The 16,570-nt window shown below is 38.6% G+C and overlaps 1 protein-coding gene across 3 annotated transcripts; it reads right to left on the minus strand.

Annotated features, from left to right (window-relative positions):
• Positions 1–1,895: 1,895 nt before the first annotated feature.
• On the minus strand, positions 1,896–12,069 carry dnal1 (dynein, axonemal, light chain 1). 3 transcript variants are annotated; one of them, XM_071471402.1, is made up of 9 exons: positions 11,978–12,069; positions 6,849–6,907; positions 6,264–6,302; positions 5,956–6,065; positions 4,966–5,021; positions 4,803–4,858; positions 4,445–4,571; positions 3,882–4,022; positions 1,896–3,112 (listed from the first exon to the last, which is right to left on the minus strand). In XM_071471402.1, exons 2-9 carry the CDS (start codon positions 6,849–6,851, stop codon positions 3,063–3,065), a joined length of 582 nt encoding a protein of 193 aa, XP_071327503.1. In that variant the 5' UTR covers positions 6,852–6,907; positions 11,978–12,069; the 3' UTR covers positions 1,896–3,062. The 3 variants fall into 3 exon arrangements, with proteins under 3 accessions (XP_071327503.1, XP_071327501.1, XP_071327504.1); XM_071471400.1 differs by lacking the exon at positions 11,978–12,069 and having other exon boundaries at positions 6,849–6,926; XM_071471403.1 differs by lacking the exons at positions 6,849–6,907; positions 11,978–12,069 and adding an exon at positions 6,591–6,691 and having other exon boundaries at positions 2,979–3,112.
• Positions 12,070–16,570: the final 4,501 nt, after the last annotated feature.

Raw genomic sequence — 16,570 nt, forward strand, 5'->3', positions numbered from 1 at the left:
CATTTCTTCTGCCAGGCGCTTATTATGGCCATTCTAATTAAAGATTGTGCCTCTCCTCTACCATAAGCTGCTCTAACCACTTCATCATCATGTTGCTTGAGAGCTATCTTAGCTAATTGATCTGCTTGCTCATTGCCTTTAACACCTGCATGGCCAGGGACCTGAAAGAATTGCATTTCAGAACCCATCCTTTCTACTCTTAAAAGCATAATGTGAATTTGTAACAAGAGATCCTCCTTTGCATATGTCAAACCTCTGGGAGCTGCTACTGAATCTGTTCAAATGTCTGTTTTTTAAGGTAGCACCTGCTCTATCCATTGAAGACCAATAATAGCTGCAATAATTTCTGCTGAAAATACTGACAATTTATCAGTCAGTCTATGGTATACATTAATATTAAATTCTGGTATATATATATATATATATATATATATATATATATATATATATATATATTTATACCAGTTCCCACATGACCATCGTGAGGATTTCTTGAACCATCTGTGAACATAGTCATAAATCCATAGAAATTCCTTCTAATAAGATGAACATTATCTGTTACCAACCAGCTCTTTTTTTCTTCTAAAAGCTGTAGGTTTATATATGGATCTGGAAGAATCCATGAAGGGGCATTAGTTACAGTGACAGATGGACTGTAATTTTATTCTTTCATACCCATCTTTCCTACATTTTTACCTGTACTCCATCCAAAGCCTCTGTCACTAAACTCAGTATACTCCCATCGGTCATCTAAAACTTCAGCAGTGGGGTGTTCCTTTCCACAACCTTTTAGTCGCACCCAATACACAACTGATAGTTTTTCTCATCTGAGATGCAAAGGCAGCTCAGCAGCTTCTACTAGCAAAGTATTTATTGTTTATTGAGTTACTCTCATTGTCCCTAAAGATAACCTTAACGCTTTGTTCTGGACCCTATCTAACCTTTGTAGTATTGTTTTACATGCTTTTCCATAAACTATGCTTCCATAGTCAGTAGTGGACCTTATTAGTGCCCTATATATATTTAATAGTGACAGTTTATCAGCCCCCCCAGTCAAAGCTACATACATTTCTCATGAGGTTCAAAGCTTTCTCACATTTAAATTCAATATGCTTTATATGTGTTCTTTTCATCAAACCATAATCCCAAATATGTGAATTTTTGCACTTTCTCTAAAGGCTGCCCATACAGGAATAAATCAATATTAATTGGTGCTTTCCTTCAAGTAAACAACATATAACATATAACATGATTTATCTGCTCAAGATCTTTCTTTGTTGTTCTTCATCTTTAGCAAATATCATAAGTCTTCTGTTGTTTAAATATTTTGCAAAATTAACTTTCCCAATATCCTTCTTAATTGCTTCAGTGATTTTAATTGGGTTGAAGTGACCGCCATCTTTGTTAAACTTTATGATGACTTTCCAATCACTGTTTTGTTTTGCATCATTTCTTGCCACAGCATTAACTGTATGCCTACTGTTGGAGGCCCTGTCTGAGATCTTTACTCTTCTCACCATGTCATCAGAATCCTCGCTTGAGCTACCAGGTCTGCTGGGGCTAGTCTTTTCCCTCCTTTTCTGGTAATGGACTTGTTGCTAGTCAATTCCACTATAATCACAATCATCTAACTCTTCAGCTATGACATCTACGTGCATTTAAGTCCACTTACATGTATGTTACTGTAATCTAATTCTAAATAAATAATAAATACTAATTCATGAACTTTTAGCTTAAGGCATCACCTATAGAAATGTTCCAATCACTTGACCTTAAGTAACATCTCAATATGAATTACAAAAATCTGACAAAGCTAAACTAAGTACTATGTTACATGTTAACAAATTAATAAAGATTAATTATGCTTTAGGTAACAAAGCTCAAATAAGAAGATACCATGTCACATCAATTGTATTTATTTAAAATAACAAAATCATTTAAAATCATAAATATCTCACAACTGTAAGTACAGACATTCCTAAAATAATTTAAAATATAAAAATCATTGTATGCACACAGATGTTATTATAAGACAATGTTAGATCTTAATATAATCAAGTTTAGACAAATGACTTCAGTATTCTACAGCCAGAAAGATCTCAAACAACACAATACCAAATAGAGCTTTGGATGTATTTTGGTCATGTAAGTTTTCACACTCAGCTCTGCTGGCTCCACAGTCCTGTCCAAAGGCTGTTGCAATGTAGCTGGAGACGGCACCTTCAAGCCTCATGAAAAGGATAGTACGCACTCACTTAACTTTCTATTTGAATGTTACTACTTCTTCCTACCTGAGAAGTCTGTTTGGTGGTAGACCCTGATTTCAGCCAGTTCTGAATTCTACCAACACAACCAGGAAAACAGCATGCTGTTTAAGTACCATGGAAAGATGCAACTATTTTCTGGATATTTAATTTTTGGTCGACACTAAAAATGTGTCTCTAGGTCACTCTTTCTAGCCATCAGTTGCTGCACCTCTTGGTCCAATGTGATGTAAATGTAGCAAAATCCAGTTAATCTTTATCTGTATTTGGCCATCTCTCCATGGTGATGTTATGGACTGAGAACAGGTATTTGCACTCACCTCCTAATAGGCTAGAGAAGGTCCAGCAGCATGGAGTTAATGGTATTATCCAATCATCTGGTCCACACAAATGTCTCTACTCACCAGTGTGCTACACTGTGCTTTAGTTCTTGCTTGAAGAACTTACAGGCATATAAAATCAATGACACTATAAAAACACATTAGTATTAGCTTCAATATCTTTCATACTTTGACAGTAAAAAATCCTAATGCTGTTAATAGCATTAAGAAATGTGCTTATCACATACTTCTACTTATAGGCTTTTGTCAAAACCTTTTTTCTGGTCCCAAACCCATAAGGCCTGTAGTATTGTCAATTTACACACACTCCAAAACATAAACATTCTCTGAATTTGTTGGTTATTTTGTGCTTGTTGATCTACAACATAGTCTATGCAACATGGCAAACCAGAGAAAACTTTAAAAAAAAAAAAAGGAAGACTCCTAGGGAAAGCTGTTTTGCAGATCGCCGTGCTTCTCAGCTCTCTCCCTCTCCTTCATCCTCCTCCTGTTTAATGACTGGGGTTCCTAGAAAGAACAGAAAAAGAGATCATCAATCTTCAAAAAAGAGTTGTCCTACATATACCTTGTAACTGACAATGTAAAAGTTAGCAATTGTTATTTTCATGGTTTCTCAGTTTCATTCTGACTCCAAAGAAATTTTAGTAACATTTATGGGTCCATAATTTCCTAAAAATTTTAAAGGAAGTATCCATTTCAAGAGAGTGTCCTAGAAATTTCCTAGAAAAATTAGCTCAATTCAATGTTAAGCTAACTTTCTCAGCACTGACAAAAAGACTCCCTAGGTAATGTTGACAATCGATTTTAATTAATGAAATTATTGCAAATCAGAACTTATGACTTGTAAAGTGTTACTGCAACTTTTTATGTTATTTATTCACCATTGTCTGCACTGTCAAGCTATGACAGTAGTGGTAAGAATAAAGAACAATTCAATTCAATTCAATTTTATTTGTATAGCGCCAAATCATAATATACATTATCTCAAGGCACTTTACAGGGTAAGGTCAAGACCTTACTTTGTTACAGAGAAAAACCCAACAGTTCCCACAACGAGCAAGCGCTTAGCGACAGGGGGGAGGAAAAACTCCCTTTTAACAGGAAGAAACCTCCAACAGAACCGGGCTCAGGGTGGGGGGGGTCTGCCTCGACCGGTTGGGTTTAGGAGAAGATAGAAAGAGGGGGAGGGGGAGGAGAGGGGAGAGAAGAGAGAGAGAGAGAGAGAGAGACCAATGAGCATGAGCAGTTGTTCTTACAGACATTGAAACACTCTCACCATCTAGTTTCCTCAGATGAGGAAGTCTTTTAGAGGCTTCATCCATCCACGTTCCATCAGCCGAATGCTTCTCCTCCAGAGGATTTCCAACAAACACCAGGTCTGCAAGGCATGGTAGGTCAGCTAGCCTCACAAACTCCCCTACACAGAACAGAGAAGATGTCATCACATACCAGCAAATATTCAGCACATTAACTTTAAAAATAAGACCCAAAAGGGTTGATTGATCAACCTGAGAGCAACTCCAGTCCTAGTTAACATGTCTAACTAGCACTTTTTGACGCACCTCCTTACACAATATCCCAACACTTATTAAATAGATGTAGTACCTAATACTTACACAAAGGTTTCCCACTGCACTGTGGCTTTACTACTGTAAATGCATTAAATGTAAATGTAAATGTAAATGTAAATGTAAGTGGAGTTTAAATTTTTTGCAACAGATCACTTAACCTTATAAATGTTCCTATAAAATATGAATAAACATAGTAATTTTGTATTATAATTAGCTTTGTTTCATTTGTTCATATATTTATGTATATATGTTTATGAATGTAGCTTACCCCATTCTTTCACCAGGTTATTGGACATGTAGAGGACTTTCAGATTCTTCATGCACTGGATTCCCTTCAATTTCTCTATTAAGTTGTAGGAGATCCATAACTCTTCTAATGTTTCTCCTACTGCCTCCTGCACACACACACACACACACACACACACAAAATTCATACAAAATCATGTACAGTACATTCAGAGTATCAATTTAGCATGGGTAGCCATTTCTGAAACCATTTCTGAAAAAAAGACATAAATTGACAAGAGAGAAGGAAAAAGGACAAGAGACAACAGAAAGAAAAGAGGGAAATAATGAAACTTAGACAATCAAACTAGTTAATTAATTCTGCTTCATATGTAACTTACCAGCCCAGTGAGCACCTTTATATTATTTCTTCCTAATGACAGTATTCTCAGGTTCTCTGGAAGGATACAATATAACACCACATTACAACACCAAATTTCCACCCATGAAGATGGTTTGTGTGTACCATGTGTGGCTGTATGTGTTTATGAAGTCAGTACTCACTTAGGCCATTGAGATTGGTTATTTTCTCAATGCAGTTTGTGGACAGTGACAGCTTTCTGTGGAGGAAACAGTGCAATAACTTATATATCAATGGTGATATGCTAGATTTTGATCAAATTGCAGATGAATTTATTTAGATGTTTTAGAGTTGTTTAATCTAAATAATTAGCACAGTGAAGCCCTCAATAGACTACCATTTCTTTAACAGAACAAGACTAGGTCAATACCTAATATATGGCTTGACCGCATATGGTCAAGTGTGAAATTGAGGACGTAGTTGGAAACTGTTGTGGAACCTCCGTAAACAATTGAGATCATTGTGCACTATTAGCTTTCAGCCTACCATCAACTGGTTTCAGCCACTTATCTGTATGTTTCTCTCCTACACTCTGTGCTGACATATACAGTATTTTATTACAGCTGAATTCCCAATACAGCTGTTCTCATTTACACATTTTCATTTCATCTACACTCAATTAACACACTTTTACACATTTACACCAGATTAACAAAATCTAATACAGTGTCAAATAGTCAGCTGTAACAGGTAGTCTACATACTGCATTTGTAGCTTTAAGATAGAAGATAAAAGAAAAAAAATACTTTATTGATCCTTATGGGGAAATTCAAAATATTTAATGTACTATAAAGACATGTAACTCATATCATTATGGTGGATCAAATGGTTAATGTCAAGACACCATCTATCCTATATGAAACATTTATTTTTCATTGGAAAAACATCTAATTAATGAGCTCAAATGGGTTAATTTCATGGTTTCAAATTCACATTAAAACTGCATGCAGGTACATAAGAAAGGCATTCATGAGTTTTTCAGTATGGAAATTGTTTAAAAAAATAACAATGATAATTAAAAGAAATAGGTTTACACAGTGTACTTCTGATCCTGCCTCGCTTTAGAACACACAAAACATATCAAACTATGAATAATAAGTTGTTGAAATAAGCAATTGTATCACGAGACTCACTCGCAGTTGGTGAGTGTAGAGAGAGAAGCATCCATCTTCTCTATAGGAGGAACCTGATTATACAGCTTTATTGCTTTAGCTTCGCTCACTTTACTCCCAGACTTTTCTTCCTAAACACACACAAAGAAACACACACATACACAGAGAGAGGGGGGGGGGGGGTAGATCAAAAGATACAATTACAACAACTATGTTACAATTATGCAACTACACAATGAACTTCCAGTCACGAGTTCTGCTCCTATGCACACAAATAAACATTTTCTACATACACAGCTGTTTTTCAGTTGTGTCCGTATGTAACTTACCCATTTAGCCAGTGCTTCTCTCACAGTCGTTGCTTTGGCCTGGAGACAAGTCAACATTAAATTAGACAGGGAGAGGCTGGGCTATATGACAAAATGGATCATGACAAAATAGCAGATAGGCACCGTAATGAAAAGCTAGCAACCCCGTTACACTAAACACACATTTCTACTCAACTATAGGCTTAGAATATACATTGTATTGATTATAATTTTCATTATCGGGTTTTGGCTGCTACACTCTTCGTTCTGATTGGGTATCGATCAACTACTTCTCTTCCTCCCAGTATAAGAGTTAGCGATAGGAAAAGCGACAAAATAGACACAAACCTCCACAAGCGCTTACGACAGAGTTGATGTTAGCCATCATGAACGCTACATTAACTGACATTTAGGATTAGCTAAGTGGCTAATTAAAGTTAGCCCATATTAGCTCACAGCGACAACAATGTTGCATGTAAGGTCAAATATGGCTTTCAGACACGAAGTCGCTGCATGTTCGGATAGGTGGTTGCACTCAAGACCATAAAAATTAGCTTAAAAAAACACCAACAAGCAACGAAAAATAAAAAACCCACAAACACTCACCATGTTTGTAGTTGATGCCTGCTCTGGTTGCTATGGCACTGCCAGCCAACAACCTGCGCCTGCGCAGAAAACACAATTTGATGGCAGATGAACAATATGGCACAATAAGCGTCGCTTTTGTTATTACCACTGTTGATAATATTGTATAACTGGCTTTATCTGCCGTGAAGCACTCCTCACAGTTATCACCATTTGAAATAGATTAAAGTGAGATCAGCTGTGTTGTCTTTTCGACGTACGTGGGCGACTATAACCCCCCTTCACACCTACTAATGTGGAGAACCATCTGTGGCTCCACCTGACGTGGATCTGTGAAGCTGACAGAATGAGGACATTATGCAAATAGAGAGGATGATAATGGAAAAACAAAAAATGAAATAAAATGAAGAATAGCATTGTATGTTAGAATGCCCCTCGGATGCGAACTGTCTCATGCTACTAACATCCAACATCATAAGCCTGGTTATGACGGTGATGTATGATTGTCTGAACACATTCTGCGGCCATACATGCAAGGAATTGTTTTGTCAGTGTTTTAATCTGTGACTGCTTTTCTCATAGTATCTTTTCCTGCAAATCTGACTACCTAAAAGCAAAGGTCTCATGTGCCTGCTGCCAATGCCGAATGATTCTGGTGAAGTATGGTTGTCCATGGCGACAGGGCTGGAGGGGGTTTACACTGTGCTGCAGTTGATGCGCCTGGATGGTGGGTCAATATCGCCCTCCAGTGATACAATTGTAGTATTGCATCAAAAACTGTGAAAGGGCCTTGACTTTGGCAACAATCTAACAATGAATAATGAACGGAAACATACAATAACTTATTGTTCACTTTAATAGCAACATTTACACAAATTATGAGGAGGAGGAAAAAAATAGTGTCAAATTTTCATGAATGGAGGAAGACACAAAATAACAATAATAACAATATGATGATAATAATAATGATAATAATAATAATAGATTGAAATTATCAATGAAGTGTCCTGCAGCATTCTTATGTTAAAAAAAGACAATTTTAAAAAAAACACCTGAATAATACGGTGCATGCTATTAAAATACTTATGCAATAACTAGCACATTTACTAAGAAAATATTTTTGGAACAGGCCTCAACTCAACTGTAGGTATCTTTAAACACGTTTGTACTGTTGTTGTGCTGTATCATATTGTTTTGTAAAGCACATGTATATGTTCGGTGAGTATAATGCAAATAAGCCATCCAGCAGTTGACAGTGAACAGCTGCTGAACTGAAGCTTCTGATAATGTGGCATAAACTAACCATAACTGTAACCCATTAAATGATGCATATTTATACCACCCAGCACTTCTTGTTTCTTTTTGGGTTTGTCATGAGGTCATAGTCTGAAATTTGTCTAAAGCCACTGCATAGAGAATTAAAGTTTCCAGCTTTGATGCCCCCTGTGGGAGTCTTAAAAAACTACCATACCTCCACCTGGCCGTTCCAGTCAAGGGACACTAAGATGAGAGGGTTTAAAGTAACACATACAATGTTCTAGTTTCCCATGGATTGTCTATTTATTCTACAAACAACTATGTATGCATTTTACAGTTGATTATTTGTTGTTGCTCTCTCTATAATGCCACACACCAGGGTTGTAGGATTAAGGTGGCCAAATACATTCTCATGATGAAATACATAATGTGCTCAAGAGTCACTACATCTAAATGCTAACATATATTCAACAGTAAAATAATGTATCTTTTCCAACATACAATAAGGTCTCACAATGGCCTCCATTAAAGCAATAAATAAAAAAGATGAGACTTGTTGACCTTTATCGACTTTAGAGAAGAAAGAAAGGAGGGGGTTTGTGTCAGTGGTTTTTATTCTTATTTTATTATATTATTCATATATTAATTTTTAAATGAATAATTATGATTCATTTGTTTGTTGGGGGAGAACTGAAGGAAACATGTACCTATTCTATCAAGGCGCTAGCTCACAGGTAGACAAAGAGAGAGGTTGGACCAATCTGAATTAAGGGATCAAAAAGAGATAAAGCTTGGGACAGCTGTTCTATTACTGTGATGTATTCAATACAGCATTTGCCTTTTTCATGCAGTACTATGACTCAAATGAAGGGTATAGGTTTCTACACTGTGTGTTCATACTATTACTGTCTCATAAATTTCTGTCACTCAGTTACACATTCATTGTGATTTAATTTGAGTGCGCAAATCCACAACTCTGGCCTGACCTTTGAAATCCATCTAGAGTCAGGCCGCAGTGGCAGCAGGGTAGTCCAGATGCACATGAGAAAGTGAGGTTAAATGGTCCAATTTAACTCAAACCATGATCTCGTCCTAAATTTAATCAAGTAGTTTTGTTGCCTAAACTTAACAAACTGCAACTTTGCAGCTGAAGACCGAAGCCAGAAAGTTTTTCTGCAACAAAGTTTTTTGGCAGAAAGCCCTGAAGGCAAACTTCTCACAACAGCAGTCCAGATGTCCATCTCCAGAGCAACATTTTCTGGCTCTTCCTGGAAGATCCTGACTTTTCCTGGTCAGATGAGATAAATAGTCTGGGTCTACCCCAGGGTCTCCCACTAGTTTTGCGAGCCGGTATACACAATCTGATTCTTTCGGTCCCTACCCAAAGCTCATGACCAGAATCTGAATTTTGAACCCTACTCCTGTTACACACACATACACATCCGTCACTGGCTGTCAGTGGAAGAAGTGAGCTCACCATGGCCAGTCGGCTAGCCAGTCTGTGGACGGTGTCATAGTGTCACAGACCAAAACACACAGCTCACAATACGCCCACTGCAACTCTAGAGCTGATACCTGCCCCAGAGACATCGTTGCGTACAATATTAACATGTTTGTTTATGTGCACGTCTAAACAAACTGAAGGGAGAGATATTGTCTCAACTGAATAGCATTTGTGGTGTACAATATTTGTCAGAATGTTTTACATTTCAAGAGAGTGATAATGATGTACTAACATCTAACACTAAATAGAGTCTGTCAGAAATGTTTCCTGTTAAAATCAAATTTGATAATACGTCTTTTCATTCATTCCAGCTGTGTACTGCAATAATTGCACGGTTCCTGTTACAGCTGTTAAATAATCCCCTCTTCTGTCCCCATTTGGACAGAGCTTTAATGCAGTAACCAGGAGGTGGATTTAGATGCAGTCACAAGGAGCTCTTCAGCAGAGAACGTGACGTGTAACTTAAACTCTGTCAGTCTTGTCCTATATATGCATGCAGACATCAAATACTCTCTGTGGTCAATATTTTACAGGGGCCTTCATCTGTGAGAGTGGGAAGACAGGTAAATGAAAGACAACTGGGACAATAGATGACAGTTAAGGAATAATTCAGCATTTTGTGAATACACTTAATGAGTGCGATGTCAGAGGGAGAGCTGGTGTCAGGAAATTTAGCATAAAGGCTGGAAGAGAGGCTGGGGAAATGGCTAGCATGGCTCTGTTTGAAGTTAAAAAGTACCTACACACCCAGACTGTCATCTTCTATATGCTTTACTTCAATCCAGCCTCACCATATCACCAACCAGTGAGCTCTGTAACACCTAGACATAACCTAACTAAGACCTAATTCCAACCATGGGGGACAGTGAAAAGAATGGAGAAAGACTGAAGAAGAAGAGGGGATATGGTCTTTAAGTGCATTTCCATCCACCTGCTTTTATTTGCATTTTTGATATGCACAGAACAAACAGGAAATTCAGAGCACAGGCAGGAAATTCAGAAAACAAATTTGAAATAGACAAAAAGGTTTTTATCATTGGCTGAAGTGGAAAAGTTGATATAAAAGCAAAATGCAACAAAGCACAATGGAAACAGACTTATTGCATAAATCACAACAAACTGACAGATGAAAACAACATTATAACATCATAATAAGGAGAATGTAACCTTCCTCAACTTAAAACATCAAACATAAATGCCATATTTTTGCGTTTTACACAGTTCTTGTTCATTTGAGGTGATTAGCGCTCTTTTAATTACACCTCCTTGTTCGTCCTTTAATGGCAGCAACTGTTCTCAATCTCAGTGCACCAACTCCTCATATTTGCATTCACATTCATATTCACACACACAGACATAACGTCAGTGTTCCTATCTCACTCTTGGAAATAAAGGATATTAACGTGATTTACCAATATGTAAATATTCCTTTACATGGTGGATTTATGCAAAAATCACAAGTAAATTCATGTAACCTCACCATATAGCATCATACGGAGGTGGAGTCATACAGGGAAGAGGTTGCCCCCTCCCCAACTCTTCCTCTGGCAGTGACACTTCCAGTAAGTTGATCACTTAACCATCAAACATAAACCTCTCTGCTGACATCAGAAATTTACAGCAACATGAAAGATTCAAGAGTGGCTCTCCTTTGTGTGGTTGTTTGTTAGGGATGTTTGGCTCCTCGTCATCTGTGAAAAGGTTTGGGTCCTTACAGGTAACAAAGAAAGGCTACTGTTACAGATCGAGTGACTGCTGTGTGCGTGGAGTGGGTGGGGCCTTACAGGCCAAGCAGTATAAAAGAAGGTTGACGGTCAAAACAGGTCCAAGTGCATCAAAGATGGATCAGTTTGCCTGACTGAGGATTCAACAAGCTGCTGAAGCAATGAAATGTTCACACGCAGTTGTTCACAACAAGCAGGACCAGTCAGATATAAACAGGAGAAGGAGGTCAGGACGATGGGGGCTGAATGTTATTGAAAGTAAAAGTCGAACTTTGGAGATCAGCGTCCAGCGGATTCACAGACCAATTGCTGGAGACATCAAATTGCAATCATCCATTTATCTCCAAGCAGCTGCAAAAGTAGCCAACGCTGCGCGTGTCATGACCAGGTCAAAACGTCTCATGGAGTTATCTAAGCCCAGACGAATAACAAGTATCTCTCTACCACCTATCACCAGATCAAATACCATTTATGGCAAAGTGGGACGCACTGCTGCTTTACCGGAACATAGAAAGGAGTCAGCCAAACCTAAAGGATATAGTACCCATTTACCAACTGGAAATGTGGTGACAGAAAATACAGTGTTGGATACACAACGTGGAGAAGCAAATCAGGAGTCCAACAAATATAACAAAATCACTGCAACAAGAAACAAAGTAGCGTACCTTGATTCAGAGTCCGATGGCAAATTCATTAAACAGACTTCTGTTGGACACTCAGCTGCAACGCTGATTCCAGCACCAGTGGACCCTCCAGTACGTCAAAAGAAGAACGACACTGATCATGGTCCCAGTGACAGTAGTACAATGATGGCAGTCAAGGTTAAACACAATGCCAGTCTATGTGAAGCGGGGAAACCAAGAGGTTTCTGCTCCAGTGACTCAACTATTGAAACAGAATCTGAGGGCTCTGAAGACAAAGGTCATACAGAGAGGCTGAAGGAGGACAGTGATGAGGAGTACTACACTGGCCAGAGGATCACAGAATGGGTCCTTAAAGTCAACTCCAGCCTCTTCACAACAGGAAATGACGAGCTAAAGGACTTAAAACCTGCAGAGGAGCAAGATGTGGCAACCATAAAGATAATCTACACGGGTGATTGAACTGATTTAGTATTAGTAAAGTAGCCTGTTTCTTTTTTGATTAAACAATTTTTACTGAAGTTCCACTTACTAGTCTCTTTAAACCACATCTGACTGTCTTTATCAGTGGATGGAGTTTGCTCACTGGAGTTAACGTCTGTCACATGATTATCACAGATTGCAAGTATCTTGGACCTCAAGTGAAGATAGTTTTGTTGAACTATTTACAAGCTCAAGAATGAACTTTCATGCTCATGTATAATTGCTGTTGACTGTTGCTGGTAATTTTAATACCACAGTTTTATAGGAGTAACAAAGATTAGAGTAAAATCCAAATTTAAAAATGTTTCAAAAAACCTTCTTTTTCCATTCATCAAATATTAAACCTGGAGATATGGATGTGGTCCATATATATATTTGGACATATAAGTCCACCACTTCACAGATAACGGTAGCATTATCCTAGATATTATATTTATGTATTTTATGTATGTTATGTAAATGTATGCACTTTATTTAATTATGTAAATCTCTTTTTCTTCAGTAGAGGAAATTCTGTGAGGTCGATGCTGCGTACTGTACTTTGTGACTTTGTTCTCTGCTCAGGATGCCATTACTCCACTATCTTTATATAGAAAATAGATGTTTGCTGCTATATTATTGTTTAAAATCTTGTATATACAACCTTTAAGGTGTGTTCAGACAATTTACACTCATCCCAGGGCTCTCACCTCATAAAAGTACAGACATGAAAGAAAAAGTTCTTGGTGATTTCTGAGACCAGTCTGGGCGCACAAACACCCTCACTGACATACTCCACAGGCACCAGCTTCTATCCAAATATTTCACATCACATTTGTACCACTGACCAATGGCAAGTTGTCCTGAGAGTGCTGACCTTTAAGGGAGCAGAGCTCCATTGAGTCAAAAATGGAGGAAGCTATTGCAGCTTGTTAGATGTTCAATCCCAACCTTTAATGAACTATCCGTGTGACTCAGTAACACTAGCATGTTCTGGCCTGGCTCATGTGTAGCAGTTAGCTTGTCAGCTACAGTGGTTTGAGTATTCACAACACCACCAAGCTTCTAAAGCCATATATTTGAATGACATGGCTTCTGAAACACAGTTGATTTGATTTCCCCTCTGTGTAAAAAAAAAAAGCTGAACTCTCAGCATGCTCTTTGGTGAATAAATTCTTTAAAAAAATATCAAGATTTCAACTTGTTTATCCAGAATGGAAGCTCTCTTTTTTCCTGGCTGGGCTCCACCGTGAGCACCTATACGGACAGAGTATCCTGTCACAGATCCTCTGATGTAAATGGACACAGGGCAGCTGCTATTCAGTGTTCTGGTTTCACCACATTGTCACCTTTGTTTTCTAGTGCCAGGTGATAATGTTTATATTTTGAGCCTTAGTTTTAATGTCCTTCCGGAAAGGTTAGGAGACACCATCTCCAAAATAAACATTTGTGACAATGCATATATTGCCCGTCACACCAAAGCCACCTCCTTGGCTTGGGGATTCACAGGGGCCTACAAAGGGCCCAGAAGAGCACTGTAGCCAGTACTTGTCTTGAGTTTGCTGCCCACTCTGTAACTCTGGCTGGCCAAGTGGGCATTCATTAATTAAACCCTTGTACACTGCTGCCCCCTCATGGACAGCCATCAAGTAACTCCCGCGGGGGATACAACTTCCAGTAAGGTATGGATTGATGGGGCATCATGGATAAGGCTTTGTTTTGGTTAAATAGAATAGAATAGAATAGTGTGCATTACTCATTTAATATATTACCCTCGTACACTATGAGAAATGGCATCTAAAACCATAGAGATACTTGTAAAAAGGTCCATTTTTAGGACTTGCACCCACACTCACGTTTTCAGTTTTAGCTGATTAGACCTCCAGCCCTCTAAGCAGTTCACTCCTAATTGAACTGACTTGCAAAATTGCTATCCCATGTCCAGCAAAATGAAGAGACTCGGGTATAATTAGGCAATGAAAACACCTCAGTGGGTGGACCATGGCTGTTTAGGGGCTATTACAGTCACCTAGTATATATATTTTTTGCCCCCAAGCAGAACTAGTTCAGTAAAGACAACGGTAAATTATCATGCACAGATGACATGGAATTTGTTATCATTTTAAGATAAGATAAGATAAGAATCACTTTATCTAACCCTATAAGAAATTCACAATTATCCAGTGGCTTATACATGTATTTAGTTAAATTAAGATTGAGTCAGTGTCGTCATTTACTGCCTTTGCCTGAGTTGGTAAATAGTCTAATACCAGTGGGAACAAAGGATGTCCTGAACCATTCAGTCCTGCAGCACAGAGAGACAAGACGTTGGCTGCTGCTGTAGCTGCTTCAGACTCAATATGTAGCTACAAGTTGCCAAATCATGATTGATGATTGATTTTCAATTTGAAAATACAAAACCAAAGACAGACATGGCAGCATTGTAGTGCAGTGGCCTGTTAGCACTGTTGCCTCACAGCAAGTAGGTCCTAGGTTTGAACCTGCCGGCCAGCTGGGGACTTGCATTTCCTCAGGTATTCCAGTTTCCTCCCACAGTCCAAAGACATGCATATCAGGTTAACTGGCAACTCTAAACTTCCTGTGGGCGTGAATGTAAGCGTGAATTGTAAATGTCAGCTGGGATAGGCTCCAGCTCCCCAACTGCAAAGGGTTAGTGGTATGGTTAATGCATGGAAACCAAATACATCATAAACACAAACACACATACCGACATAAAAGACAAACACATTTGCTTTGTGTCATGTTCTGTCCTGTTCCCTAAGGTTATGTTTTCTGTTTCTTGTATATTTGTTATTTTATTTTGAAATGTCTAACCTTTCCCACTCACACTTCCTGCCCATGTGTGGTTTCAGGCTTCTATGATTGTTGACCCTGCCCCTAATGTGTTGCACTTGTGCTCACTGTCTTCCCCCTCCTTGTGTGTTTACTGTAGTCTGCGTGCTCCCTGTCCTCTGTGCCAGTTTGTCTTTGTCAGTGTTACAAGCTTTCCAGCATTTCTTTGTTTCTCTGGTGTGTTCCAGACCTGTTTTTCCCTGACCTTAGGTTTTGCCTTGCCCTTTTTGGCTCTGTTGCTGTCTTGGACAGATCTTCATGTATCAACCTTGTTTTTGGAATAAAGACCTTGCTTTTCACACCGAGAGTCCTGCATTAGAGTCCAACTCCAGTGGTTCTGTTACTTTGCCCCAGAAGATAACTTAATTAAGTTACCAACCGCAGTTGAAAATGTTAATTTTGGCCTTTTCATTCAGGTCAAAATGTCAAAACAATTATTACAGGTCAAAAGGAGGATGTGTCCTAGCTAAATGGTGGAGCAGGACATCTCACATGCACAGCATCCACCCTGTCACATGCTAGTCATTTTCTGTAGTGGTGACAACATCTGTCGTGGCATGTTATGTTTAACTCACCATGTTCTGTCACACATCCATCACATGACGCATTCTGTAGTCTGTCATCCCAAGGCATATAAAACTACCACTTTGTCCCCCAACCTGAGCTCACATTGGGGTTTAATGAGGGCAAAAGCCCCCCCAGGGCCCTCGTTTTAGACAACTTACTTAAATATTTCACGAGGTTCATCTCTACAGAAATAGGCAGAATTTTTTCAGAATTAAGTTTCCAAAATGAAACACACACAAATGTGTGTGTGTGTGTGTGTGTCAGGCCTGAATTAACTGACATGGAGTCCCAGGGCAAAAATGAGCTGTGGGATCCTACTTACCATCCCTTCCTGCCATCAGACCAGTTGAAATATGGTTTACCAGTTAGTCTGTGATGTTATATTACAGACAAATTTATTCAAGAACATGCATACAAGTGGATTATAAACAGAACAAATGAAAGGTATTAAAACTACATTCCACCACAGAGCCACCCATACATGACAGGACAGAACGCTAGAAACCCAGTGGACACTTTCAGACTTTACATTTGGCAGATATCATTTACTCATTTGGCAGACGCTCATGTCCAAAGTCAGGGACATCACTAAAAGCTTCAATAAACTATAATTTCTGTTTATATTGTGCTGTAGTATGCCAAACAGACCCTAGTTCCCCGTGTTGCTCTGTTAATAATCCAGCCGGGGTGTGAGAGAACATGTCTATTATTCTGTCCTCATAAAGGCCCAAATGA

This window comes from Trachinotus anak, unplaced genomic scaffold (assembly GCF_046630095.1).
Source record: "Trachinotus anak isolate AG129_WGS33_773 ecotype Australia unplaced genomic scaffold, CSIRO_AGI_Tana_v1 ptg000033l, whole genome shotgun sequence".
NCBI lineage: Eukaryota > Metazoa > Chordata > Actinopteri > Carangiformes > Carangidae > Trachinotus > Trachinotus anak.

Coding starts and splice junctions, on each gene's coding strand:
- dnal1 (XM_071471402.1), bottom strand. Junction 4,023..4,444: donor TAACCTGGTGAAAGAATGGG/GTAAGCTACATT, acceptor TGTTCTGTGTAG/GGGAGTTTGTGAGGCTAGCT. Junction 3,113..3,881: donor TCATCTGAGGAAACTAGATG/GTGAGAGTGTTT, acceptor TGTTCTTTCTAG/GAACCCCAGTCATTAAACAG.